This window comes from Bidens hawaiensis, unplaced genomic scaffold, assembly GCF_021521415.1.
Source record: "Bidens hawaiensis isolate Kalapana, Puna unplaced genomic scaffold, B.hawaiensis_p1.1 tig00419464_1, whole genome shotgun sequence".
NCBI lineage: Eukaryota > Viridiplantae > Streptophyta > Magnoliopsida > Asterales > Asteraceae > Bidens > Bidens hawaiensis.
Window position 1 is genome coordinate 354144 of NW_027504872.1, and position 27838 is coordinate 381981.

General features: G+C 35.6%; 2 protein-coding genes and 1 pseudogene across 2 annotated transcripts; all 3 read right to left on the reverse strand.

Moving 5' to 3' along the window:
* Positions 1-1452: 1452 nt before the first annotated feature.
* LOC143608988 (DNA-directed RNA polymerase I subunit 2-like) lies at positions 1453-9404 on the reverse strand. The gene is made up of 27 exons (XM_077083871.1): positions 9060-9404; positions 7062-7144; positions 6839-6967; positions 6618-6694; positions 6455-6518; positions 6289-6359; positions 6106-6183; positions 5981-6026; positions 5731-5911; positions 5576-5628; positions 5418-5491; positions 5234-5351; positions 5064-5151; positions 4860-4975; positions 4655-4782; positions 4475-4554; positions 4156-4391; positions 3917-4081; positions 3661-3825; positions 3498-3572; positions 3313-3416; positions 3163-3238; positions 2956-3084; positions 2736-2876; positions 2430-2642; positions 2118-2360; positions 1453-2048 (listed from the first exon to the last, which is right to left on the reverse strand). The coding sequence occupies exons 1-27, from the start codon at positions 9265-9267 to the stop codon at positions 1635-1637; spliced, it is 3555 nt and encodes a 1184-aa protein (XP_076939986.1). The 5' UTR covers positions 9268-9404; the 3' UTR covers positions 1453-1634.
* A 1708-nt stretch (positions 9405-11112) lies between these two features.
* LOC143609006 (uncharacterized) lies at positions 11113-13692 on the reverse strand (annotated as a pseudogene).
* Positions 13693-16395: 2703 nt separating this feature from the next.
* Positions 16396-27272, reverse strand: LOC143608974 (E3 ubiquitin-protein ligase KEG-like). Its single transcript, XM_077083857.1, has 16 exons — positions 26377-27272; positions 23904-24266; positions 23547-23777; positions 23305-23430; positions 22036-22372; positions 21180-21337; positions 20944-21101; positions 20204-20325; positions 19911-20045; positions 19709-19833; positions 19540-19644; positions 19230-19463; positions 18727-19060; positions 18457-18645; positions 18041-18346; positions 16396-17935 (listed from the first exon to the last, which is right to left on the reverse strand). Exons 1-16 carry the CDS (start codon positions 27105-27107, stop codon positions 16712-16714), a joined length of 4878 nt encoding a protein of 1625 aa, XP_076939972.1. The 5' UTR covers positions 27108-27272; the 3' UTR covers positions 16396-16711.
* Between the last annotated feature and the right edge of the window lie 566 nt (positions 27273-27838).

The window sequence follows — 27838 nt, forward strand, 5'->3', positions numbered from 1 at the left end:
CATTTGCATTACTTATTTATTACCTAAAGTACCAAAGGGTATTTGATCCAATGATATCTTAGGGTGCTATAAGGTGGCCCTTCCTCTAAAGGTCGAGGGTTCAAGTCCTACTATAGACATTGGATTATAACTAGATGTGGGTTAATGTGTGTCAGTTGCTGTTTGAAAAAATGTTACTATCTCATGTGTTAACTCTAGATTCATCTTTTAGTTTTTTTTCTTCATTACTTGATGATTTTAAAGTAACTCAAAATTGGGTTTGAGAATCAACAAAGATGACATCGAGGAAGACATATCGAGCCGACTTTAGATTTGCGAAAAATTGAAAGAACGTGGAAGAAAAAAAACGAAGAATAAGTTGTTTTCTTTTTAGTATCTAACATTTAAATTTAGAAAAATGCCACCCGTTTTAATAATGGTATTGAGAAAATGACTTGATTTTTGTGTTCAAAATTTTACGTTTAGTTATAAAAACCAATTTTTTTTATTAAAGCACCATATTATATATTTGTCACATTTAACAGTGATCTATTTTATAGGTTCAGTTGTCCCATTTACAACACAATCAACTCATCTAGATAATCAAGTCTTGTTCGGATCACTTGAATTTATTAAGCTACTTTTATTGGTGAACTTTAAGTGAATTGTCTCACCGTTTGGGAAAAAAATACAAGAAAATAAACTAAACCGTTCATTGTAGCAAACAAGATTGCAACCTATTCTCTAATCTTTTTCATTGCCACATGTCAAGATATGTGTAGTTTTCTTTTTACTTGTTGCTCTCTTTTTTTTCACACTAATTAGTATTAACTCTAATATTGGTTTTTTTTCTAATAACTTATAATAATTAAGTTTTTAAACAAATCTAAAAATATAGTCTTGTTCAGTTTTTTTATGAACACACATGTATAAATTTAATAAGAAACAAAGTTTGTACAAAAATATATGTTTTTAATATAAAATAAATATTTATAATACTTATTTATATAATCTCACACTTGTTTATCTACTTAATATTATGTAGATGAATATAAATATGTTTAAATAAACATATATTGTGTATTTTAAATAATGAAATTATTTTTTATATTTCTAATCACTTCTAATAAAAAAATAGAGTTTATAAACTATATTCATTTAATAAAAAATAGTGAAATCTAAGTTAATAAATGTGAAAAGTTTGGTTTGATTGAATATGTTTGAACGGACTTCTGAAACTCGCTTATTTGTTTATTGAAAAACAAAGTGTGGCAAAGTTCAAATTAAAGTTATTCAAAATTGAATTTTGCTTTTCAAAAAACAAATCTAAAAGCTCTAACAAACATCACGGTGAAAGGAATATAAATTAATTTTTATAATAAACAATTAGTCGAGTTGATTTGTGAATGGTAATATAGACTCTTAGCGGCCAAAGTCAAGACTAAAACTTTTTACACGAACCATATACTACCAAGATAAAAACGAAACCAAAATTGATGAATATCATATGAGAACAACGCTATAAATATTCCGGTTAAAAAAAAGACATAGCTTTAAAATTAAAAACATGATACATCTCTCATACTCAAAACTAGCAAAAATGTAAAAGTTCAAATTAACCCTTCCCAAAAATTAACTTAAATTAGACTCAACTTTCAATCACTTGCTCCATTACTTAGTTTGAGTGTCACTTGTATATTCATAGCAGCCAGCTCAGCAGCCAAATATCTAAAAACATACGGCATTGCAACAGTCTCCATACCTTTACTCGTATCGCAAGCAACACACTTCACTTTTTTCGGGACTCTGCCAGGTGGCAGCCCGGCAATCTCCCTCATTACTTTCTTCTGGTTCTGAATTAGTGTTGTCGTCAGAATACTTCCGCATAGTGAACACACGTCAGCAATGTGACGATCAGAACTTGCGTGAAGCCTATCATGTAACGTATAAGCTGCCCCGTGCGCAAGAAGGGAGTCGCGTTCCATCTCACCAAATCGAATACCGCCTCCTTTCTTCCTTCCTTTTATTGGCTGACGTGTCACTTGATCCACAGTTCCGGTTGCTCTCACCTAAAACAATGTTATTATCATCAGCTACAAATTAATATTTATAATTAAATATTTTGTATAAAAACGTACCTGATACTTATCGGAAACCATATGTCTTAGTCTTTGATAATAAACAGGACCAAGAAAAATGTTACACGTTAATTCCGTCCCATAAACTCCACTGTACAAAACCTCGGTACCACCGGGAGTAAACCCACGAGCCGTTAACATGGAACCAAGTTCATCCACAAGTGAAACACTTTCGTTTTCATCTGACTTCTTCGACTCTGGGAACGGTGTCGCATCCACAAATTTCCCGTGTAACGCACCTCCCTATAATTAACATAATATGAGCACTACATGCATACAAGTTAATCAAATACCAGATTATGATATCGATACCTTTGCAGCAATAGATTCTAGAAGCATTGCAATTGTCATTCTAGAAGGAAACGCGTGAGGATTGATAATAAGATCGGGTCGCATTCCAGTAACTCCAGAAAATGGCATATCAACATCGTCCCATAGCTGAGAACATACACCTTTTTGCCCGTGTCTACTGCTAAATTTATCACCGATTATAGGATTTCTGCGACGGCGGAGACGTATGTTTGCCTGTAATGATATTATATAATAAAATTTATTTAAAAATTAATTTCAGTGGACCGTGTTGATAGTAACTGAAAGATAGAAGACTTAAAAACGCACCTTGTTTAGCTGCTTTTTGTTTTTGATATCGACGTTGACATAATCAACTACTACGGGTTCTGAACCTTTCAATTTTTGACTGAATGAAGTGCCTGTCACTTCATTATATGTGGTATAATATGGTTCTCCAGGCTCTATTTTCTGAAAGTTGGTAGTTGACAGTTAACAGAAAAATATATCATATGAGGTATTTAAAAAAAAATAAAGAAAAAGGACGAACCTGCCCAACATATGGAAGACCGTCTGCATCGATAAACGAATGTGATTTCTTATCTAAAGTGCTTCTTCTAAAGATCTTACTTGCACCACCAGATTTTATCTTTTTGTCAGCCAAATCAATAGATTCAGTCTGCAATTAACATTTATAGCATATTAATCATTTTTTTTCATTTTTTTTCTTAATTGTATAAGTAGATATATTTAGTACCTGATAAATGTGACCGTGAGCAAACCCACGGTCAACAGACGATCTATTTAACACCATGGCATCTTCCATGTCGTATCTGCTTATCATATTGAATCAAATAAATAACCATGAAGAGAAAAACATAGTTAACATATTTAACAAAACACTTGCCCTGTATAAGCCAGCACTGCCACAATTGCATTTGTCCCTAATGGTGAGTCATCGATCCTGTATTTTTCATAAGTAGCAGTGCGCACAATTGGGGTTTGAGGCGTCTGCAATAACCAAAACAAGATATTATATATATATAACTAAAAGATATACTTACAATTCATAGTTAATCAGACAATACAAACCTGAAGGTGATACAGCTTTTGATCTGCACGACAATTGATTCCTTGTGAAGAGAAACCCATTGTTTGTTTTGCCATCTACAAGTTCAAAAGTAAATCAACAAAAATGGTGACACGGGCATACAAACATACATAGAAAAAAATATTTGAATAATAAGATAAAGACCTGGCACTGGTACATATTTCTAGGGCTTTGATTATGATCAGACCAAGGGGTAAGATTGCCAACAACACTAAGTATATTAGTTGGATGAATTTCTTCATGAGTTGCAGGAAACTCGTCTAATCTTCCACCATTTCCTCCATCTGGGCACTCTATTTCCATATAGACCTACCAATATGAATCAACATATGGCCTTAAATAATAGTGAAAATACTGATAGTCATATTAACAAAGCCCATAAAAATACTCATAAACTTACCTGTTCAAACGGTCCAATCAGTTCAATATTGTTACCCTCTTCTGAAGACAAAGATTTCTGTCTAACGGGTCGAATAAACCTTGCAGGATTTGTGAAAAGATACAGACCAGGATATGCTCCCCCCATGCTAATAGGTACATATCCCACCTCTAAATCTTCAGGGATCTGTTTATTAATGTAAATTAACTAACAGAGAGTAAAAAACATATAGACTTCTTTTTAAGTGAACAGAAGCAAACCATTGATGTGGCTGATAGTTTTAATTTCCTTAAGTGGCTGACAGTTTTCTCGATTCTATCAGTTTGCATAACACCAGCAACACGGCCATCAAGCAGAACGTGAAGGAATTCAGGAGGTCCAGCTTTGGGAGATGATGAAGAGATCATACCCGCAGCTATCAAAACACTCACAATAGATTTTTGTATTTTTGAGAAATCTCTAATTTTTCTTTCTGAATCATAATAGGAAGTGATACCTGTAACCAATTTGTAAATCATCTTAATGCCAACTTAACTTATAAAATAAAAACATATAAAAAATTGTTTTCAAAAAACTTACGACATGAGGCTGTTAAATGGTTAAGCAGTCCACATGGAGTGCCATCTGGTGTGTGAACAGGGCATACAAAACCCCATGACCTGTGAATATGTCAATGAAAAAGAGCATAAAACATTGTGAAGGGAAGAAAAGAGATCTAAACTACATGAATATTATTGGAGGAGAAACATATATACATACTCTGGCAATAACTTACGCACACTTGTTGTGCGAAGTCCAGCGAGTGATGAGCCTCTGTGAACAGCTCTAAAATGTGACAGAAACCGAAGATAATTAAGCCTTTCTGCTTGCACAGTCATACCAGCTTTCTACAAAACAATTAAGATACCAGAACAAAGTTTATAACTAAACAGATAACAGCTTTTTTTACAAGTTATATAAATACCTCCTTCAGATCAAGATTCATCTGTGAAACTAATCTTCCAGTTTTTAACATATTTTCAATAGCTGAACCAACTTGTTTTCCAGGATTTTTATCCAATGCTTTCTTTATGTCAGCTACTGAAATAATCCAAACCGAAAAACATAAAGCATAGTTAAGTTAATGAAAAGTCTGTCTTCATAAGCCATATAAGAAAAGAGAGCATACAGCTGCCAAAAGCAAAGTTATTCTTTCGGCTTTTAATTTCATCTTGAAGTAGTCGTTTAGATTTAAGCAGCCAGTCCTGTAACCTTTCCTGAAAATAAGTTAAAAAAATGTTAATACACAAACTTCTAGTCAATTTAATTGTATAAAGTTATAATCAACTTGTATTTTACCTTAATATAAATTGTAACCAATTGACCTGGAGGCAGAACTTCATGAGTTTGCAAGGAATCAGGGTTATCGGGTATAGAGGTCTGATCAACATACGAGAAAAGTTTCTGCACCATAAAACTGAATAAAAGAATATGTCAATGCTTTCAAATCCAAAACATAATAACAAAAACAAAAAGTGCTTACATTAATAGATTATATTTATCAAAATTGTTATCAAGATGAACCAATACAAAATCGCTCAGAACAGCTGCAGCAACCTATAGAAAGAATATTGTTGATGTAAGACAACAAAAAGGAGAGTAAAATCCAAAAATTAATAGAGAAGTAGAAATGAGACTTACAGCAGCGACGCTTTTGTGTTCCATTCCTTCCATAAAAGGTTTAAAGTACTCTCCTGATTAAAATGAGAAAAAAAATAAAGTTTATGCGTCTGAAAAATGAGTTGACTAATGAAATATGAAGAGTAACAAAAACTTATAAAAAGAAAAATAATTACCAATGTACTCCAGACACTTGATGCGCGTATATAACTCCAGTTTATTAACTTCATCAATAATAATCGTTGCTCTTTCATTCAAAAACTGAGTGCCAACAGAACCTTTTGCCTTTTCATATTTCTCATTGTACACAGATGTCAAACTTAAGAAAATTTCTTTATCAGAAGCATCAATAAGAGCCTGTTGAAACGAGAGTGAATAAATTAGTACAGGTAATTAGATTCTACTAGACAATGGGCAATTTGGTACCTTCAAAACAAGACCTATGGGTAACAAACTTTCCCTCCCTCGTATCCTACACATATTACAAAGGAAGAATAAATGGTAGTTATTAATTAACATAAAACTTTCGTTTGCACCATATTCATACTAACCGAAATCCAACTCTTGCACTCCCATTGCTAAGATAATACAAATTGAGGGTTACAGCTGATTGATCTTCTCTAACGCATCTGAGAAAATAACAGAAAATCAACAAGTTTAAAAGATATTTGTTGTTCAATGTACAGAAAAACTACATTAAAGATATCCATATATTACAAAAAAAAAAAGTTAACCTTATAACCACAGCTTTATCAGTGAACCCTTCTCTTCGGTTGCGAAATGCACTTCTGGCCATACTGGTTGGCTGCAAATATCCAATGTAAAATGCTTATTTGGCTAAAGTCTTTACCCATTAAAATACTAAAATAATATATATGTAACACATAAATAGTAACTTACGTAGTTTCTCTTTGGAACAATTAATAGTCTGACAACTCTCTCAAGTCCATTTAATATAAAGTACCTACATGACGTAATATGATGAGCGCTTGAACGTTTCAACCAAAAAAAACTGACAAAATTACATTCTTTAGTTATAATATAAAAGTATAAAGTAACTTACCCGCCCATTTCTGATGCTTCTTCTTTACAGGACACCAGTTTATGAGGATCAGCATCTCTAAGGTGACACAGTTTTGACTGCAAAAAGTTACAGAAAACCCTCATTGTCAGCCATGTTAAACCTTTCCTATTAAGAGATGTTTAGTAACTCTACACACCTTAAAACTTTAGTATAATTAACTGTACAATCTATAAACCTAAAAAATATATACATTCCCTTACCTTCAACATAATAGGCAACTGCCCAAAATTTAATTGCTCTCTAATAACAGGTGCATTGGAACCATCACCATATTGGAAGCATACATTCACCAAAAATTTACCAGTATACGAAATTTTAGCTTGTCTACACTGTAATTCAAATACAGAGTAAGGATATAAACTAAATTATCTATCAAAAACACCGTAGAATAAACTAAATTATCTATCAATGTACACACTTTACCTCATAAGGATATAAAGCTTCACGAACTTGTTTAGAACTGCGTTCCTTTTGAGGAGGATATAACTCAGGTTTATCAAACCAGAGTAAGTTACAGGTCAAGAATTAACAAAAAAATATATACAAATTCAAACTGTATTAAATATATTAATATCTAAATTAGCTTAACTTTACCGATTTCATTATAGCTTCAAAATTTATCAAGCAAACACAATTACTGAAACAATTCTAATACAATATATAAAATTCAAGCTGCACATATTACCTTAACTAACCTAACTAATCAAATAAACACAATTACTGTGTGTGTGTGCATACATATAATAACTAAATTAGCCTAACGTCATTGAATTCATAACAGCGCCAAAATTAATCAAGCAAAAACAATTACTGAAACAGTTCATCTTCAATATATTTAATTCAAGCTGCATATATATCTAAACTAACCTAACTTTACCGAGATCATTACAGAGTCAAAACTCAAAACTAATCAAAGAAACACAATTACTGTGTGTGTGCAGGGGCAAATCTTCATTGGGGCGGGGGGGGGGGGGGGGGGGCGCCCCCCCTTGTTTTTTTGCGCAGTAGTGTAAATTTTTCCGTTTTCGGCCAAAAAAATTTTATACGTAGTGTAAGTTTAGCCTGTTTTGGTTGAAAATTTGAGTCCGCCCCCCCCCCCCCTCGTTTGCAAAATTTTGTATACATTTTGAGCTCGCCCCCCCCCCCCCCCCCCCGACGCCTCAGTCCAAGCTTCGCCACTGTGTGTGTGTATAATTCAAGCTTATAATATCTAAATTAACCTAACTTCACTTAATTCATGACAGCGTCAAAATCAATCAATCAAACACAATTACAGAAACAATCATACTACAATATATATATAATTCAAGGTGCATATAATATCTAAACTAACCTAACTACATCGATTTCATTACAGCGTCAAAGTTAAACAATAAAACACAATTACTGTGTGTGTGTATAATTCAAGCTGCTTATAATATCTAAATTAACCAAACTTCACCGACAGCTTCAAAATTAATCAAATCAAGCAAACACAATTAATTCTACTACAATATATATAATTCATGCTGCAAATAATACCTGAACTAACCTAACTTTCCAAATTTCATTACAGACTCAAAACTAATCAAACAAACACAATTACTATGTCTGTTTCTGTGTGTATACACATATACATAAATATAATTCAAGCTGCATATAACATCTAAACTAACCAAACCAACTTAATTACTGCATAATAACTAATCAAACAAACACAATTACCGTGTCTGTTTGTGTGTATATACATATATATATACATATACATAAATATAATTCAAGCTACATATAATATCAAAATTAACCTAACTTTACTGATTTCATTACTACATAATAACTAATGAAGCAAACACAACTACTGAAACAACTATACTACAATATATACAATTCAAGCTGCATATAATATCTAAACTAACCTAACTTCACCGAGATCATTACAGAGTCAAAACTATTCAACAAACACAAGTACTGTGTCTGTGAGCACACACACACACACACACACACACACATAATTCAAGCTCTATATAATATCTAAACTAAACTAACCTAACTTCACCGAATTCATGACATCATAATAATTAATCAATCAAATACAGTTACTGAAACAATTCTACAACAGTATACAAAATTCAAGCTGCAAATAACTATCTAAACTAGCTTAACTTTACCGATTTCATTACGAAGTCAAAACTGATCAAACACACACAATTACTGTGTGTTAATTGTGTGTGTGTGTGTATACATATACATAAACATAATTCAAGCTGCATATAATATCTAAACTAACCTAACTTCACCGAATTTATGACAGCATAATAATAAATCAACCGAACACAATTACTGAAACAACTCTACAACAGTATAAAAAATTCAAGCTGCAAATTAATATCTAAACTAGCTTAACTGAACCAATTCAACTTCAACAACAAAACAAAAGGATATTCCTTAGCTTCAAGTCAGTAGAAGGATCGACAACTTCAATCGGCTTGATGCTCATAAGCGCCTTCTCTAAGCCGTACTCAATGAAGTGATCGAAGGAGTGAATATGGTGGCTGAAGAGCTCACGTAACGGCTCGTAGTCAGGTTCGTTCGGTAAGTGTGGCGTCATCCTGTTCGCACGTGAAACCCTAGCTTCTGGCTTAGTCGCCATTGTTGTTGAGCTGGTGAATGAATGAAAATGGGTTGTGAGGTTTTTAGGGTTTTAAGGGTTTTGTTTGTTAATTGGGGTTTTTTTTTTTGAAGTTTTGGACAATGTGTTTTGAGTATTGTGTGGTTTGGTACGTGTGTATTAAGGTGTTGACATTTTACGTCCTTTAATAAAGTTTTATTATTTTTACAACAAAAAGGAAAAGGAAAAAGAAATAGAAAAAGAAGGCGGGCACCAATATGGGTAGGTTGCAATTTAGAGGTGCATAAATCGGTTTAAAACTTAAAACCGGTTAGAGTTGAAACTGGTTTGGGTTGGTCAACAAAAGTCAAAACTAGTTTATAAATAGTTTCGGTTTGGATTGAAACCGGTTTCTTACCATGTTACAATCGGTTTCGGTCCGGGCTTTGACCCGGTTTTGTCCGGTTTCGGTTCGGTTAACCGGTTTGGAACCGGTTTTGGGCGAAGAAAATTACAAACCGGTTGCGAGCATACGGTTTCAATCGGTACCAAACCGGTTCGGTTTCGGTTTAACCGGTTTGTTCGCCCACCTCTAGTTGGTTGGTGGTGAGTCAGTTGGTGGTGGTGGCGCAGGATGAGTTTTCCCGTGACTTGCAAGTAATGGTATTAGGATTCTGTTAGTCGTGAACTTTTGAGAACAAATACGTTAAAAGATGAGACCGTCGGCAGCTAATTCATGAGTTGGGACAAGTAGCTACCAAAAAATGATAATTTGAATTAGTAAAAACCAATATACTTTTTTATTTAATAACTTATGTTTTTTTTAGGTTAACAAAAGTTTTTAAAGTGATGGCCTTTTCCTTCAGTTAAAACGTCATTCAAATAGTAACAAGACTAAAATGTCCTTACATACACTCTCACGTGCAATGCACGTAAGACAAATTAAATGAAAACCTTATGAAAAGACTTAACATAAAGGATAATTTAAATTAATGAAAAGGAGTAAAAGAAAAGTGAAGATCCACATAAAGGAAAAGTCATTTTAAAAATGATTCATTCCATAATTGGATATTTTAAATGACAAAAATTGTAGGCGTTTCAAATCGTTTTAGTTAACGATACACTGATCGGTCGGGTCAAGGTTTGTTAAGTACTATCACGGTGTTTCGTCTGCGTGGCAAGCTATGTATTGCATGTTACAAGATCACCAATAAAATATTTGGCTACCAGCCTACCACTACCAATATGCATGTACCCATGTGGGGCCCATCACCCTTTAACAATAATATGTGACCATACCTAGTTACCTACGCGAGGATATGTGATTCAGGTGATCACTCTCTCACGATTGTTTCTCTCGAATACTAATTGTTCCAATTAGATTCAGTATTTATTCTCATCCCGAATTTGATCATAGAGAGATTTCCCTTTCCTATGGTGGGGCTAAATGTGGGTTGTCTAGTAGGATTGATCAACCAATTCATGTTATACGTACTCGGAGCTCAATCGTATAAGTATATGCTCAAATCCTATCGATGGGCGGTGGCAAGTACCATACACTACAACCAAGCATTGTTTATATGTCTTTTTGGTGATTGATGTTATGTTTGCCTACTTAGATTGGATGTAATACAAATGAAACGATTTGAAGTATCCTTTTATTTTGTGCATCTCGCATTTGTTAGTCCCAAATGCGTTAAAAGTGTGAAAACACCTGATAATATATGTGTTTTTATATCGAACTACACAGGTTAAGAATGCACGTGAAACAAAGATAAGAATCATAATAAGATCATACACTAAAACATATTTATCTCAACTCAAATAAGATAAAACTTTACAAAATTTTAGTAGTCTAAATTCATTTTCCCAGTTTATGGACAAAGATTATTTCAGTTTTAATTTTAACATATTGGCAATCACTGCTTCAAGCTGCAACGAAACAAAACAAAAAAATAAGTCACAATTCGAAAAAGTCGCAAGACTAATCTATTGAAGATTCGTACCTGGTTATGATTTACAAAAAATGCGGGATACGCAGTTGAAAGCTCCTCATCATCATCATCATAACGGGCGCGTCCTTCCTGAACAATATATAAATAAAAAACTCAAAAAAAAAAACGACAGCATTGCCATTTTCACTTGAGCAAAAGAATCATATACCGTGTCGAAAATTTGATTTTGGTGACCAGAATTTGGTGCAAAGGACGTGTTAAATGCGGGCCACGCATACGACAAAAGCTCCTAATAAAGGGCAAACGACTCGTCATCATATCTTTGCATTCTCGACACTTTTTCACCGTATTTATCCATTAGTTGAGAGTAGACATTTTTATCAATAAGTTGGCGTTGATGACAAAGCGAGACGCAGATCGCTAGCAGAGCATACATCTGTTCAATCTTGTTTCGTATTTGTGGCGATTCCTGTTGGGGCTGCGTATTTTCTAAAATGTAGACAAGAAAATTGTTGAACTCGTGTATGGCGTCTGCATACCTCCCCAACATAAGATTAGCAAAGCCGTAATGATAGACGGTTGTGATGTGAGTGGTAATAAGACTGGTGTAAAATCCTAGCTTGCTTATGTCAATTAAATCTAGACAGCCGAGTCCGGTCCGATAGCTTCCTAATAAACAATGGACTCTTAACAAACCAACCATGCTGAAGTAGCCCAAGACATTTAACACATTACTACTACTACTCCCGGTCCAAACATCTTCTGTACGTTCTAGAATCTGAATAATCGAAGACTTGTTCACGAATGCTTGCAAGAGGCTGAGAACACACTTGACACTCAAAGCCTACCAAAAAAACCATTATTATCATTCAAAATATTATCATTAACAATATCCTGAAAGATGGTATGAATGCCTGACTGACCGACCCTGTGGCGTAGTTTTAGTAGAGCAACATCCTGCTCGGTTTTGATTTCCGAGGCGCGATAGTGACAGAAGGACTGAAACTGATTGACAAACTCGTCTATCATGTCCCACAACCATTCGGAAGGCAACTGAATACGCAGCATGCCGGTTAACAGGAGCTGAAAAAATAAACAAAAGCCCACCTTATTCACATATGCCAAGAAAGAATCTACTACAAGACAGGGCATAATAAAGGGGTGTCCCGGAGCATGATTAACCTGACCCGAAACTAGGGGTGTGCGTGGTGCGGTTTTGTTTTTTTTGGTTTCAATTCTGCGGTTTTTGTTTTGGTTTCAGTTTATTCGGTTTTTGCCATTTGAGTTTGAAAATTTTAGGCCGGAAAAAAAATTGGCAAAAATAATTATTTTAGGTATAAATAATTTTGTTAATTGTTAACTAATAAACTATTATACATTACATTTGACAAAAAATATTTGAGTTACATATTTATTAAATTCTTATAAATTACTTAAAATAAAAAATAAAAATTTAGGAATTCGGTTCGGCTCGTTTTTTGCTTTTGTTTTTATTACATGCAAAACTAGGGTTGGCAATTTATACATGAGACACGAATACACGACACGTAACTACACGACTTTAACAAGTAACAGGTAAGGCCTTATTTTCGTGTATTAAACAGGTAGACACGAATTTACTTGTTAATTTTCGTGTCTAAACAAGTAAAATACATATTAAGTACCTGGTTAGATTTTTATAATTAAATAATTATATATATATAATTATAAGTTATCATAAACCCTAAATTCCTAAAACATTCCCACTCTCTGTTTCTCAGCCGTCAACACTCACCACTCACGAACATTCCCTCTCCGGCTTTTGTTTCACTAAAAAGGTTGTCAAATATATATGTGTTTCTAAACCGCTCTTATCGTGTTTTATCATGTATACCAGGTAGTAACAGGTTCGTGTTCGGGATACATGTACACGATAAGTTTTTGTGTCCTGTACAGGTATACACATTTCAAGCTCATGTCTTATCGTATTCGTCGTGTACGGGTATACATGATATGTCAGCCCTATGCAAAACCAAAGCCGAACCCTTAGTTCAGTTTTTACAAAAACATAAGGATCGGAGCAGTTTAAACAAGGTGGTTCACATATGCAAAGCCTAATAAGCCAACAAAGGTCGGGTTAAAAGGTATTAATCGGGTTAACCCAAGCATGTACCTCAAAGAGATTGACGTAGTTACGCCAAGCATGAATCCTGTGTATAAGGGTTGGAGATGATGTGGTAGCAAAGAGTTGGCGATACCACAACTCTCCGTACAGCAAGCAGAAGATATCGTCGTTGTTCACGTACTCGGCAACGTCCTCGACACAAGGCAACGTAATGTTGTTCGCTGTCTCATGCAGCTTGTGGGTCTCATCCACGTTGTTGTTGTTTACACGGATGCTGTGGTGCAGTTTCACCACCAATGCTTTCATCGCGTCATCGATGGATCCCATTGATTGATTGCAGACTGACTGGTTATGGGTTTAAATGTTTGTGAATGACGTTTGCAACTTGAAGACATAATATTTTTTTTGCATTTTCTCTATACAATTTGGCGTCCAAATATCCAAATAACCTACATGGTGTGTATGAATAAACCTATGACTATTAAAATTGTTAGGTTAAAATATAAAATAATGATAACTCACGGTTTAAAATGACAAAAAAAAACCCACGTTAGGTTTACTAGCAATATTTTAGATGATTGATAGTAAAATAAAACTATTGTACTATAAATGTCAAAAATAAAATATATAAAATGTTGGACTAAAGTTGATAATTATGAAATCATATGGATCAAAACCGAATTTTTTTTTTATAAAAGTGACGAAATTGATCAAATTCCATGAATTAAAGCGACAATTTATTCTTTTTCAAATGAAGAGTAGCTTAACGTATTTTCGACCTTCGTGCCTAATATCATGTGATAAATGTTCAATAAGTTTTCTTTGTTGATTTCTCGAAGTAAATATTAGCGGTTAGAGGTGCACAAATCGGGTTCACCTTGAAAACCCGAACCGGTTCGGAACCGGTTTTTTCAACACCGGGTAGAAAATGAAACCGGTTCCAGTCAGGAACCGGTTTGGTTCCCGACCCGAACCGATGCCCAGAAATGCAAACTTTTAGGAACCGGGTAGGTTGGAACCGGAACCGGTTTTTACGTAAAAACCGGTTCCACCGGTTTTTTTTGAAATTTAAACATTATAGCCGTTAGGAACCGGTTCCAACGGCTATATAGCCGTTTTTGACCGTTGGAACCGGTTTTTTTAACTATAAATAGGTTATCTTCTTTCTATAAATAGCAAGGTTTGTTTGTGTACTTGTTAAACCACTCCCAAAACTATAAAACACTCTCCAAACCACAATTAACCTTAAACCGACAACAAATGGCAACCAATGATGACGTTGTTATGGTGATCGAAACAACAAGATGCCCCGATGTTTGGGTTCATTACGATTTGTGTCTAATGATAAATTTTTCAGCCGCCTTAGTATTGTTTGAAGCGTTGTCAAACGAAATCGAAAATATTTTATTTCTCAAGTTGTAAGTCGTTATAACTTCATCAAGTAATTCAAACAATTTTTCGGCGGTATGTGGGAACGGGAAGTTTTCAAAAGCGATGGTGCGTTTCATCAATTGCCATGTCACCGGATCAACCCAATGAGCGGTGACACATATGTATGATTCGGGCAACCCGTGTGGTGCCGACCAAACATCGGTAGTTAAACTAACAATGGCTTCTAAAGAATGAAAAGACTCGATTAACTCTTTTTTAGCACACTCCCACAACCTGATACAATGACGTCTTAAGGTAGTACGACTTACATGTGTGTATCTCGGTTGTAGAGTTTCGCGAATCAACGACGTCAACTCCGGGTCATCAAAGTGGTTAAACGGCAAACCTCGTTGAATAACGAACTTTGCCATTCTATCTTGAACTTTAGTCGTGTTGTAACGAAATAGTGTACCATCTTTACCCAAGTCAATTTGATCGGTCGCGCCAATCCCTTTCAACGCCTTGCAATATGGCTTCTCGATGTGCTTTCTCAAAGTAGAGTTGGAATCGTGCTTTAATATTGAACCACATAGTTTGCAACGAGCCTTTTGATAACCTTCGTCATCCACAATCAAATCCCAATTCTTCCATACGTCTTGGTTGCGGTTATGGTTGACTACCGTAACAACCCTTGGGTCCTCCGTAACAGGAACGGGGGCAACAAAAACACTCTTCTTAGCCTTGTTGTTAGTTTTTTTGATTGGTGCCATAATAATATTTAGTTGGATGGTCGGGTAAAGGAACGGGTTTGCTAAAGGAGTAGTATTGTAGTTTGTTTTTGAGTTTGGTGGTGAAACAAGTAATGGAAACAACTTATATATAGGTTTGGCCCAAAAACCGGTTCCAACGGCTATATTACCGTTGGAACCAGTTCCAACGGATCTATTGTCTTAAAAACCGGTTCCAACGGCTATATTACCGTTGGAACCGGTTCCAACGGCTAATTGGTGTCTAAAAAAAACCGGTTCCAACGGCTATATTACCGTTGGAACCGGTTACAATGGCTAGTTTTGACTTTTGTTTGACCCTTCAAAAAAACCCGTCGGAACCGGTTATTCCGGGTACGAACCAAACCGGTTCCAATTAAGAACCGGGTAGGAACCGGTTTGGAACCGGTACTGACATATAAATATGAGAACCGGGTACGATTTTCGGGTACAAAAATACCCAAACCGGGTATTGTTCCAACCGGGTTGGAACTGGAACCGGTTCCGGTTCGGTTCCACCAGTTAGGTTCCGGAACCGGTTTTTTTGTGCACGTCTATTAGCGGTGATCAATAATCGAATGGTTAGCCAAACCAAACTAAAAACCAACAAAACCGAAACAAATTTAACCAAATTAATTTAAAATGAGTTGCCATTTTTTATACCCTCGGTTAACCAAAATTAACAGAACCAAACCATTCATATATTTCTAGTTTTTATACCTTATATTCTAGTTTTTATACCTCCAATTCATTAATCGAAACTAACCGAATCGAAACCAAAACAAAAATAATCCAAACCGAAAACCAATTGGTTAAGGCTAATAACCGAGCCAAACTCTACACACCCATAGTAAATATAAATTGTCATCACACGTCAACCAGCCTAACCCAAAAATATAAATCTTTTGATAAAATCACCGAACTATGAATATTAATACTAGACTAGATAAGAAATGGGTGTATATAACATAATATGAACAAGACAACATATGAGTTAAAAGGTACATAAAAAGAAAGAAAGCCAGTCACAATGTGTCTAACAACAAAACAGATAATAATCAAATGAAGATGTTATTCCTCTGTATAATAATATAATAATAAAATTAAAACACCAATTCATATGTTGTAGACTATTTACCTAAATAGCTTACTTTACTTACCTCATTGTCACCTGTCTGCAATCACTTTCATGGTACTTTCCTTTCTATCCACATTAGTTTCATCCAAACACCCAACACCTACAAAACTCGGCCCAGATGCTCGGTTTTCGTCACTTTTCATCATTCGGGTCACGGGCTTTCATCTTCATCAAGAGCAATATCCGCAGGATCACCGATCCATGGCTTTCCTTCCCTCCACTGAAACTTGATCCTTAACTTGCCGTTAGCGTCCACCCCGACCACTTGACCTTTGCTCGCGTGCGTCTCCATACCCCACCCCCATCTCGGGTTGACCAGATTCTTTTTTATGTTGACTTTATCCCCCACCGCAAACGGTCTGACCCGTTCCACTTCAATATTCTTACAAAGCCACAATCTTTCCAAGAAACAAAAGGCGACCCAAAGATCCTCGTCTTCAATGCGGTGCACCACCCCGATGCTTGAATGCGTCACGTCTCCCCAATGGTACGTCGGGTTTGAGACCGACGGTTTGACACGAACCCAGTCTCCGATATGAAGCTCTTCCTCTTCCACTACTTCGACTTCAAACGGGTCGAGCATCCATGACTTTGAACCCGAGGGCGTGTATATTCTTAGCTTCCCGTCTGCGTCTATCGCGGATATTACACCGATACTTGAATGTGTATGTCCCGACCACCCGAACCTAGGTTGAGTCACCGACGACTTGACCCGCACACGTTGACCGTTTGTCAGCTTGTTGACTTTTTCAAGATCGGTACTTGGCCCGACCCATTGCTCTTGTTCTCCACAGAAACCAACCGAAATGTTCCCGTTCCATATATCTTCTTCATACACGATACCCTGTACGACTCCAATACTACCGGGCCTGATTGATTTCCAAGCACTCGCGTTATCCGTCATACGAACCCATTCTCCAACTTCGAACGTCGGTTCTTTTTCTAAATCCGCAGGGTCGCCTCTCCACAATCCCGATAACCCGAAAAACGCGACGCGTAATTCACCATCCGAGTTTACACTGATTATTACTCCTCGAGAATCAGATTGGGCACCTCGCCAACCCCATCTGGGCTCTTGTAGACCTGCCCGGAATCTCACGTGCTGCCCGACTTTAAAGCCGGAAACTTTCTCGATGTCGGTGTGGTGAGTCATCCATTTGCCTTTACGGAAACAACAAGCTAATTCTAAATAACCGGTATCTTGTACACTATGGACCACCGCTAAGCTTTCTTTTCCAATACTTAACCAATCGTAACTCGGTCTGTTACCGACACTCGGTTTTGAACGAACCCAGTCACCGACTTCAAACCCGGAAAGCACTTCCGCATCTCCAGGAGATACTTTCCACAATCCGTGTTTTCCCGCCACTTTCGCCTGAAAAAGAAACAAAAAGTTTAAAAATTCTCGAACCCGTTTTGACCCGTGACCCGACCCGTTATTTGAACAAAAGAAAGCAAGTAAAGGAAGAGTCTTTTTTACATTTAAAGCTCCATCCATGTCGATTCTAACAATTTTACCGACGGTGGCGGGACTTTCGTTTGACCATCCGAGTCTGGGTTGACTGACCGACGACATCATATGTATTTCTTGGCCCAATTCGAAAGGCGGCACCTTTTCGACATCCGTCACAGAACACGAAAAGGGTTTGCTTCTAAAGCAAAAGGCAATCCCCATATCACCGTCTTCCTCTAAACTATGGATTAATCCGATACTGTTTCGGGTTATATCCTCCCATCCATATTTAGGGGATGACACGGAAGCCTTAATTCTCACCCAGTCCCTCACCTGCCATGTCACCAAATATTTGTCAAACAAACGGGTCGATTCGGTTTATGTTTTAACTCTAACGGGTCAAAACAGAAAAACATAGTACAAGATTTATAATATTAATATACCTTGAAGTCTTCCACCTTTTCCATGTCAGAAGGATCGGCTTGCCACGGAATAGGCCGATTTGGAATTTCAATTATTAAAAGCCCGTCACTTTCTATCTCGATAATTCTTCCAACACTGTGATGTGTCTCACCGCCCCAAGCATACCTCGGCTCTGCAACCGACCGTTTTACACAAATCCGATCACCAATCTGTAGACACGATAATCCCATAAACATTTAGTTTTAGTAAATGTGAAACGTATTATCGCAATGAGTATAAATTATATTTACCCTAAAGGGCTCAACGGGTTCAACTTCCTCGGGTTCACAATGCCATGGATGTGGAAGATAGCTGAGTTCCAATAATAAACTGTTATCGGGTCTAATACAATATACAATGCCAATGCTTCCAGGTGTGACCGATCCTAATCCATGCTTAGCTGTAGTAAGAGCGGGCCGGACCCGAACCCAATCTCCAACTTTGAATTCTTCAACCCGTTCCATTTCTGCAGGATCCGCCTTCCATCCTCTGGAAGCTCCAGGAAAACCGACTCGTAAAATCCCGTCGTCATCAACACAAAGTACGGTTCCAATACTATCCCGTGATTGACCCCTCCAACCAAACCTGTCACAATAATAAGTTCACGATTAACCATGATTATAAAATCAGTATTAAAAAAAATATAACTTGAAATATAAATCAAAAACTAAAAATGTAAAAATACTAAAAAGTTTTTTCCGTTTTTCTCGTTCTACAAAAAAAATAAAAAACAAAATAAAAAATGTGATGAAACCTTGGCTCTCCGACATCTGGTTTGAGTTGCACGTGCTGACCGCGATCCAATGGTATGACTTTCACAACTTCGTTCGCGAGAACACAAGCTTCACCAGAACAAAATGATACAAACAGGTTATCTTTGTCGGGAACACTCTGAACAAAACCGACACTCGTGTGTGTTGCGCCTTGCCACCCGTACGTTGGAGTGACAACTGTACTTTTGAATTTAACCCAATCTCCTACTTGATATCTAAAAACCATTTTAAAAAAAGTTAGTCATTTTACAAAAAACGTTCAAGAATCCCAAAACAAACATATGAACTGACATTGTGGGGTATAAATGAACCCCTTTGTTTGCAAGTGCTTCCATCAAATCTTCTGAAATCCATTCCCGAGGAAGGGCCTCCAAGAAGTCACGCAGCGTGATGCCACTGTATCCACCAGATATGCATAAATACTACTGTTCAAAAATGAAAAATTAATGAAAATTATTACCTGTGATTCCTAACTTCTACAGCAGCCCCTGGATACTTAAGCATAACAATGATCCAATCAAGATTTTCACGAATCATCTTTGCTGTATCGGCAGCTATATGGAAAGCATTGTTACCTTCATCGTCCTATAAACAAGCAGCACGCGGTTATAGGCAGTAAAATAATAATATGACAATTTTATGTAACTGAATTATTGGCATACCTGCAAATTACAATTTGCTCCAGCGGAAAGAAGCATTCCGAAACATGATTTTGATCCTCTTGTCAACGCCACATGTAGCGGAATTGCATTGTGCACGTTCCTTATATTCACATCAACTCCAGCATAGAGAATAATCTGTTCAAACGGTTTAAACTTTTTACGTTTAGCTATTGTGCGAATACGATTGCAAAAACTAATCTAATTTTGTAAGAAAATAATGTTTACAAGTTACAGTTTTTAGAACTTTTGGTCCGTCTATTAAGGTCAGAATTGCCAGCTGGCGTACGGCATACCTTAACCAACTCAACATCATTAGTCATAGCAGCAGTATGCAAAGCGGTCCATCCATGCTGCGTATCTTGAGCAGTAGCATCAGCTCCAGCAGCAAGCAGTATCTGCACCAGTTCCCTACCACCTACAATATAATTATATAAATCCTCTGCTTTTTGTTTAGCGTAAGTAGGGGTGGCAAGTGTGACCCATGGGTTGAATGGGTTGTATTAAAATGTATATAAAGGGTCAAACTAAAAAAAGAAAATGATTGAAACGGGTCAAAACTGATTGACATATCTCAAGTTTTTTTTTATGTAACGAGAAAAACGGAAAAAACTTTTTAGTATTTTTACATTTTTTGTTTTTGATTTATATTTCAAGTTATAATTTTTTAATCATTTTTTTTAATTTTTTAATGAGGGGTTTTTGAAATCTCAACCCAATTTCAAAACCCCTCATTAAAAACTTCAAAAATTATAACTTGAAATATAAATAAAAAACTAAAAATGTAAAAATACTAAAAAGTTTTTTCCGTTTTTCTCGTTACATAAAAACTTCTTCAAGAAATGTCAAACCGTTTTGACCCGTTTTAATCATATTCTTTTTTAGTTTGATTAGTTTGACCCATTCTGACCTATTATATACATTTTAATACAACCCAATGGGTCACATTTGCCACCCCTAAGCGTATGTATATACATATTTCAAGTACTAACAATACATAAGCAATCTAATAAAATTAAACGAGACTAAAACTTACTGGCTTCATGATCTTTCTTTAAAGCAGCCGCCATACTTAACGCAGTGCCAACGGGGCTCGGTACGTCTATAGCGTCACCAATTTCTTCAGAAGTTGCAACTTCAACCCATCTTTTAACAACAGCTACATTCCATGTTGTCACACATAAGTGTAAAGGCCTATCCAATTATACACCTATTAGTCCACCACATATAACCGTCTTAACATATTTCATTAATAAACGAATCTGTACTCACGTTAGATTCTTCGAGTTCGAAATCCCCATAGACTTACACCCCCCATGTTCCAATATAACAAGAGCACACTCGGTATACTTTTTTGTCACGGCTCTATGCAATACAGATTCACCTTCATCGTCAACCGCATTCGGGTCCGCACCAGCCAATAGCAATTCCTGTTGTAAATGCCATTTTCATACAATATTATTAGGGCCGTCCAAACCGCTCGTCGCTTGAACTCGCTCGTTTTTCACGCGATTGAAAACGAGCCTCTCTGCACGGTTCGGTTTGTAAACGTGCCAAGCAACGAGCGAAGGTCTGCTCGGTTCGGTTCGGCTCGAATATTTTTAAATTATTTTATATATAATTATATTTGAACAAATATATAGACAAACTGACAAAACACATAAATATAAGCTTACAATTATTTTTACCCCTTAAAATGTTTCATATTGTGTAAATTTTATAGTTTTATTTGTTCACTTAAAGTTTTTATAATACTAGAAGTTTGTTTACATGATCATTATATCTCACTTTAAACTTATTTTTAATAAAAAATTTACAATCTTTTACCACGTTTGTCTAAAAACTACTAATTTATTTATAAAATATATTATTTACAACCTTCAAATTTGTTTCTTATTGAAAATTTTAAAGTGAAAAAAAAAATAATGCTCGAAATCGCTCGATGTTCGATCGAAAAATGCTCGATTCGATTTTGGCTCGTTTCGGTTTTCGTTCGGTTCGATTTTAAACGAGTCAAGCAACGAGCAAGCCTTCGCTCGGTTCGGCTCGGCTCGTGAACAGCCCTAAATATTATTATTATAATAATATAAATTCTTAATCTTTATATAAAGGTGGTTAAAGAACTTACACGCATACAATCGGGTTGACCATGATACGCGCAGACGTGAGCAACAGACGGGCCAAACCCGTCTCTTAACCTAGACCTGACATTAGCGTATCTACTAAGAAGGACCCGGACACATTCTGGGGACCCGGCTGCAAGAGCAAAGACAAGCGGCGGGTCCCCGTCTTTATCAAGAACATCAACGTTAGCCTCGGGATATTTTAAAATAGCCTCAACGAGTTCAGCACTGCCACGTCGGCACGCCAAGTGAAGGGCGGTTTGACCATCACTATTTTGTGCTTCGAGCAGAGAATGAAACGAGTTGCCATCATTCTTTGATGAAGCCCTTTGTAGCAACTCACTGTATTAAAAGAAAATTAGTAAATTACATAATTAAAATGTAAGGGTTGGTATCATTTGAGAACTCTAAAAAAGTTAAGAACTCTTAGGAACCCTTAGCAACCAAACAATTTTATAATTCTTTTTATATATTAACATTATTTAAAAGTAGTTTTATCATATTTTATATAAAAATTTTTTATTACATATATAAATCACAAGTTTACATATATGTAAAATTTATGTACTAACAAATTTACATAGGTGTCAAACAAAACATAGATATGTATAAAAACTAATTTTCAAAATTGTAATTGTAGATATAGATATAAAAAATGATAAAACTAATCTCAAAGAACATGAACATACAAAATTTTTTATAAAAAACTTTAGTTTTCAAGAGTTCCTTCAAGTTCTTAAATAATTTTACAGTTCTGTAATGATATATATACACGAAACCTCCCCACATTCTCTCAAGCCACCGGATTGCTTTATTCATAAATGAAGGCTTATCATGCATTTGACCCGAAGTCACGGGTATGGGTAACACCAAACACAGATAGCTCTTAAACAGGTTATAAAATCTCATTAAACTAAAAACTAATCTCACCAAATATTTGATATGAAAATTCTTTAAAATAGGGATATACTTAAAATTAGTATCCTATTTTTTTTAAAAAAGATTTAATTATAATTAAGAAAGAATTTGATAGTAAAAAAAACGGGTCATGGGTCTCACCAAACCCAAATTGCTTTTAAATCCGGAATATAACATCTCATTTATTTGTGAAACTCTTTCATCATCAAATCTTAAGTATATTATTAGCATCCTTACGATAAAAAAAATTAAAATATAAAAAAATATAAATATTATAAACGAATAATGTAAAACAACCCCGTAATACGGGGGATAAAAACTAGTAATTTATAAGCAAAGACAAAATGGTTACTGACCTCACACCAGAAACATTGCCTTCGCAGATCATTTTATGTAAAAGACTTTGGTAATCAGGAACAACTTCTAAGTTAACTGAAGGAGAAGGCGGCAACCCGTTTGCTTTTGGTAGTACAGTTACATCACTGCATTTTTAGGTTAAAACAAAGGGTAAATAAAAAATTTCATTTTACCTATATGTTAAATAATCAGAAGCATTAAAATTTATTTATTGGACTTAAAATCTAACCCTACTACTTACTTATCTGGGCTTGCAGGGGACCCGCGAGGTATTTCTTGTAGGTGTCGGAGAAATATTGCCAGCATGGCACTAAAAGTCGGTCTTTTAGGTGCCTTGAACTGCAAGCAATCCCCGATCATTTTCCAAAGATCCCTCGGTATTCCAACACCAACTACACTTGCATATTGTGGAGGTTGTCTCTTCGCCTTTACAACTGCCCGATATATTTCCTCAGCACTTAAACCAGCCCATCTACAAACGAATATCATTTTTTTAGGATCTCAAACGGGTTAAATACAGAAACTTATAATAATAATAATAATAGTAGTAGTAGTAGCAATAATAATAATAATAATAATAATAAGAGAACAGCCATACGGAACAGAACCGGTGCACATTTCAACCAAAGTACAGCCAAAGCTCCAAGCATCTGATTCTGGCGATATACCGAGCGCATCATCCCAAAGAAAATTCAATGATTTCTTTTCAGGCTCCCATGCCTCGGGAGCCGTGTAATTTGGGCTCAACATTGTACAATCCATGCACGAATGACTTCTTGAAGAATCACACTCTGGACGAGTTCTTCGACAAGAGGGCTTTTTTAGAATGGCGGGAAGCCCGTAATCAGAAACCACCGCACGACCGTCTTCATCCAAAAGAAGATTTGATGGTTTAAGATTCATACAAACCACACCTGCTGCGTGAAGCTCCGCAACTCCACGTGCAATATCCGCACCATATCTATTAAAAAAGGAAAAAAATAATCTTTATATCACATAATTCCTCATTAGTGTAAGCTAGTCCAACGGTCGATCAAAACACTTTTTTATACATCAAGATAGCATTAAAAACATGTTTGAATGACTTCTTACAAACAAGACTATAAACCCTGATATCAATTACCATAATATCAGCACCGTATCTATTAAAAAGCGAAAGATATTATCTTTATATCATACAATTCCTCATTAGTGTGACCGGTTCAACGGTTTATCAAAAACACACTTTATACATCAAGACAGCATTAAATAACATGTTTGAGCGACTTCTTCCAACTAAGATTATAAACCCTGTATTAACCTAAATCAAAATCAAACTTTTAAAAAACAAACCTCAAGATTTGTTCAAGAGCAAGTCTCCCTTCATTTTGTTGCATTTCGGTCTCAACTAGTTCAACGATTTATCATAAACACTTTTCGATAGATCAAGATAGCAGCATTAAATAACATGTTTGAGTGACTTCTTACAACCAAAACTATAAACCCTAATGTCAATTACCCTATATTAATGTAACAAGGAAAAAATATTATCTTTGTATCATATAAATCCTCATTAGGTTGTGATTAAACGGTTATCAGGAACACTTTTTTGATATATCAAGATTATAAACCAAAATGTCAATTACCCTAAATAGATGTAAATCAAGATCAAATTTTTAAAAAGCAAACCTCAAGATTTGCTCAAGAGTAAGCTTCCCTTGAATCCCTTCATTCTGTTTAATTTCGGTCTCAACCAGTTGAACGATTTATCGAAAACACTTTTTTACACATCAAAATGGCATTAAATAACATGTTTAAATAGCTTCTGCCAACCAAGATTATAAACCCTAACTTAATCTAAATCAAGATCAATTTAAAAAAAAAACTCAATATTTGCTCAAGAGTAACTCTATTCATTTCTTTGCATGTCGGTCTCAAACCAGTTCAATGATTTATCAAAAACACTTTTTATAAACCAAGATGGCATTAAATAACATGGTTGAGTGACTTCTTCCAACCAAGTTTATGATCCCTAAATTGATATCAAATTTTTAAAAAACAAACCTCAAGTCCCTTCATTTTGTTGCATTTCAGTCTCAACCGGTTCAACAATTTATCAAAAACACTTTTTTGTACATCAAGATAGCATTATATAACATGTTTGAGTGGCTTCTTCCAACGAAAATTATAAACCCCAATGTCAATTACCCTAACTTAGTGTAATATATCCGTATCGCATCTGTTGAAAAGGGAAAAATATTACCTTTAAATCATAAAATTCCTAATTAATTTGTGGTTAACGATTATCAAACACACATTTTTACATATCAAGATCATAAACCCTAATGCCAATCACCCAAAATAAATGTAAACCAAGATCAACTTTTTCAAAAACAAACCTCAAGATATGCTCAAGAGTAAGCCCCCCTTCATTTAATTCATTTCACTTCGGTCTCAACCGGTTCAACGATTTATCGAAAACACTTTATACATCAAGGTAGCATTAACTAACATGTTTGAGTGACTTCTTCCAACCAAAACTATAAGCCCTAAATTAACCTAAATCAAGATCAAATTTTTTAAAAACCAAACCTCAAGATTTGCCAAGATATTACCTATACAGCATCTAATTCCATTAGTTTGCGGTTCAACATATTATCAACAACACTCTTTTACATATCAAGATTGCATTAAACAACAAAACAAGATTATAAACCCTAGATCCCTAATACCAATTACCCTAAATTAATGTTAACATAACTCAACATTCGGGCAAGATATTATCTTTATAACATCTAATACCATTAGTTTGCGGTTCAACGGGCTATCAATCACACTTTTGTACATATCAAGATTGCATATTTGCATAAAAAACAAACAAGATTATAAACCCTAAATCCCTAATACCAATTCCCCAAAATTAATGTTAACATACCTCAACGTTCGCTCAAGATATTATCTTTATAAAATCTAATACCATTAGTTTGCGGTTCAACGGATTATCAATAACACTTTTTTACATATCAAGATTATCAATATAAACCCTAAATCCCTATTATTTCCCCTAAATTATCATAAACAATTAAACATACCTCAAGATTTGCTCAAGAGTAAGCCTGCCTTCATTCTGCTTCATCTCGGTCTCGACCGACCCGTTACACTTATCCATAACCAACCCCAAACACCCATCCACCTTCATCACACCATGAAACCTACACACATTCCTACACCACATCGCCTTCCGCCTCAACTCCTCAAGCTGACTCTGCACCCACACCAAATCCGTATCCTCCCCCATCACCGCCTTCAACTTCTTCACCGCCACCCGGTGCCTACACCGCCCCGACTTCCCCACCACCACCGCCAACCACATCTCCCCGAATTCCCCAATTCTCTTCACCATCTTCAAATCTTGATGACACCCAACTTCAATTAACCCGTTAAAACCCGACCTGTGTGTCCCACACCCTTTATTATTATTATTATTACTATTACTATTATTATTATTATTACTACTACTATTATTATTATTACCCAATATGTTATCATCATCTTCTTCTTCATCTTCATCACTAAAACCCCCAATTGAATTAGACGAAATGAGCCCTAGAATGGCGTAATTCTTGCGTAAGGCGTGAACAGAGTTGCCGACAACGGACACGTGGCGACAACGTGGGCAAGACAACGAGGTGTCGGAAGACGATGAGGCGAACATACGAGATAAACACTCTTTACAAAACCCATGGCCGCACTGAAGCAGTAACGGGCACCTGTCGTCTTCGTTGTAGCGAGTTTCACAGACTGTGCAACAGGGTATCTTCATAAAGGATGAATCTTGAATCTTGGGGGGTAATAATAATAATAAAGGTTGGTGCTTTGGGGTGAATTGGTGTAAGATCTTTAGAGGGTTTGTAGATCCATGGGAGAATAATAGAATACAAGTGATTGATGGGTTGAATTGGAATAGCTGGAGAGCATACACAGGGCAAGGTTTTTTGGGGGTTTGATTAATGTTTTTTTTTGTTTTTTTTATTTATATATATATATATATGTGTGTATGTGTGTGTCTGTGTGTGTGCAGTGTGTATATGTTAATGTTTTTTCTTCTGGTTTTGTTGAAACTTGAATTGAATCCGTTTCATCCGGCACACAACAAAAAGAAGTTACTAGAGAAAATGTTTTATAAAAGAGTTTTAAAGAGTGTAAGGTGTTGAAAATCACTACATTCACATTCACATTGAAATTCTTGTTTTTTAATTTATATAATTGAATTGAAATGATAATTATTGATAACTTTTTTCTTTTTCTTTTTTTAATGGCAAAATGATTAAAAACCAACCTGTTTATGCATTTTCAGATCACCCAAATGGTTATCAAGAAAGTCGTTTGTATCACTTTTCTTTGACCAGTGTCACCCGTTTTAGCACCCCCAATATAACAAAGATATCATCGAGTCAACATCCACTATAGACGGTATCTTTAACCATGGACACACTTGATTCCAAACTGCACCATCCCATGGGCAACTAAAGAGCAAGTGCTTTATAGATTACA

Excerpts from the sequence above, each read along its gene's own strand:
- LOC143608988 (XM_077083871.1), bottom strand. The coding sequence starts at position 9,267 with ATGGCGACTAAGCCAGAAGCTAGGGTTTCACGTGCGAACAGGATGACG. Across the intron at positions 5,629-5,730 it reads CAAGTGTCTGGAGTACATTG|GAGAGTACTTTAAACCTTTT; the intron begins GTAATTATTTTT and ends CATTTTAATCAG. Across the intron at positions 2,049-2,117 it reads TGGTTTCCGATAAGTATCAG|GTGAGAGCAACCGGAACTGT; the intron begins GTACGTTTTTAT and ends ACATTGTTTTAG.
- LOC143608974 (XM_077083857.1), bottom strand. The coding sequence starts at position 27,107 with ATGAAGATACCCTGTTGCACAGTCTGTGAAACTCGCTACAACGAAGAC. Across the intron at positions 23,778-23,903 it reads ATGTGCACCGGTTCTGTTCC|ATGGGCTGGTTTAAGTGCTG; the intron begins GTATGGCTGTTC and ends ATTCGTTTGTAG. Across the intron at positions 20,326-20,943 it reads AAAGAAAGATCATGAAGCCA|GTGGTAGGGAACTGGTGCAG; the intron begins GTAAGTTTTAGT and ends ATTATATTGTAG.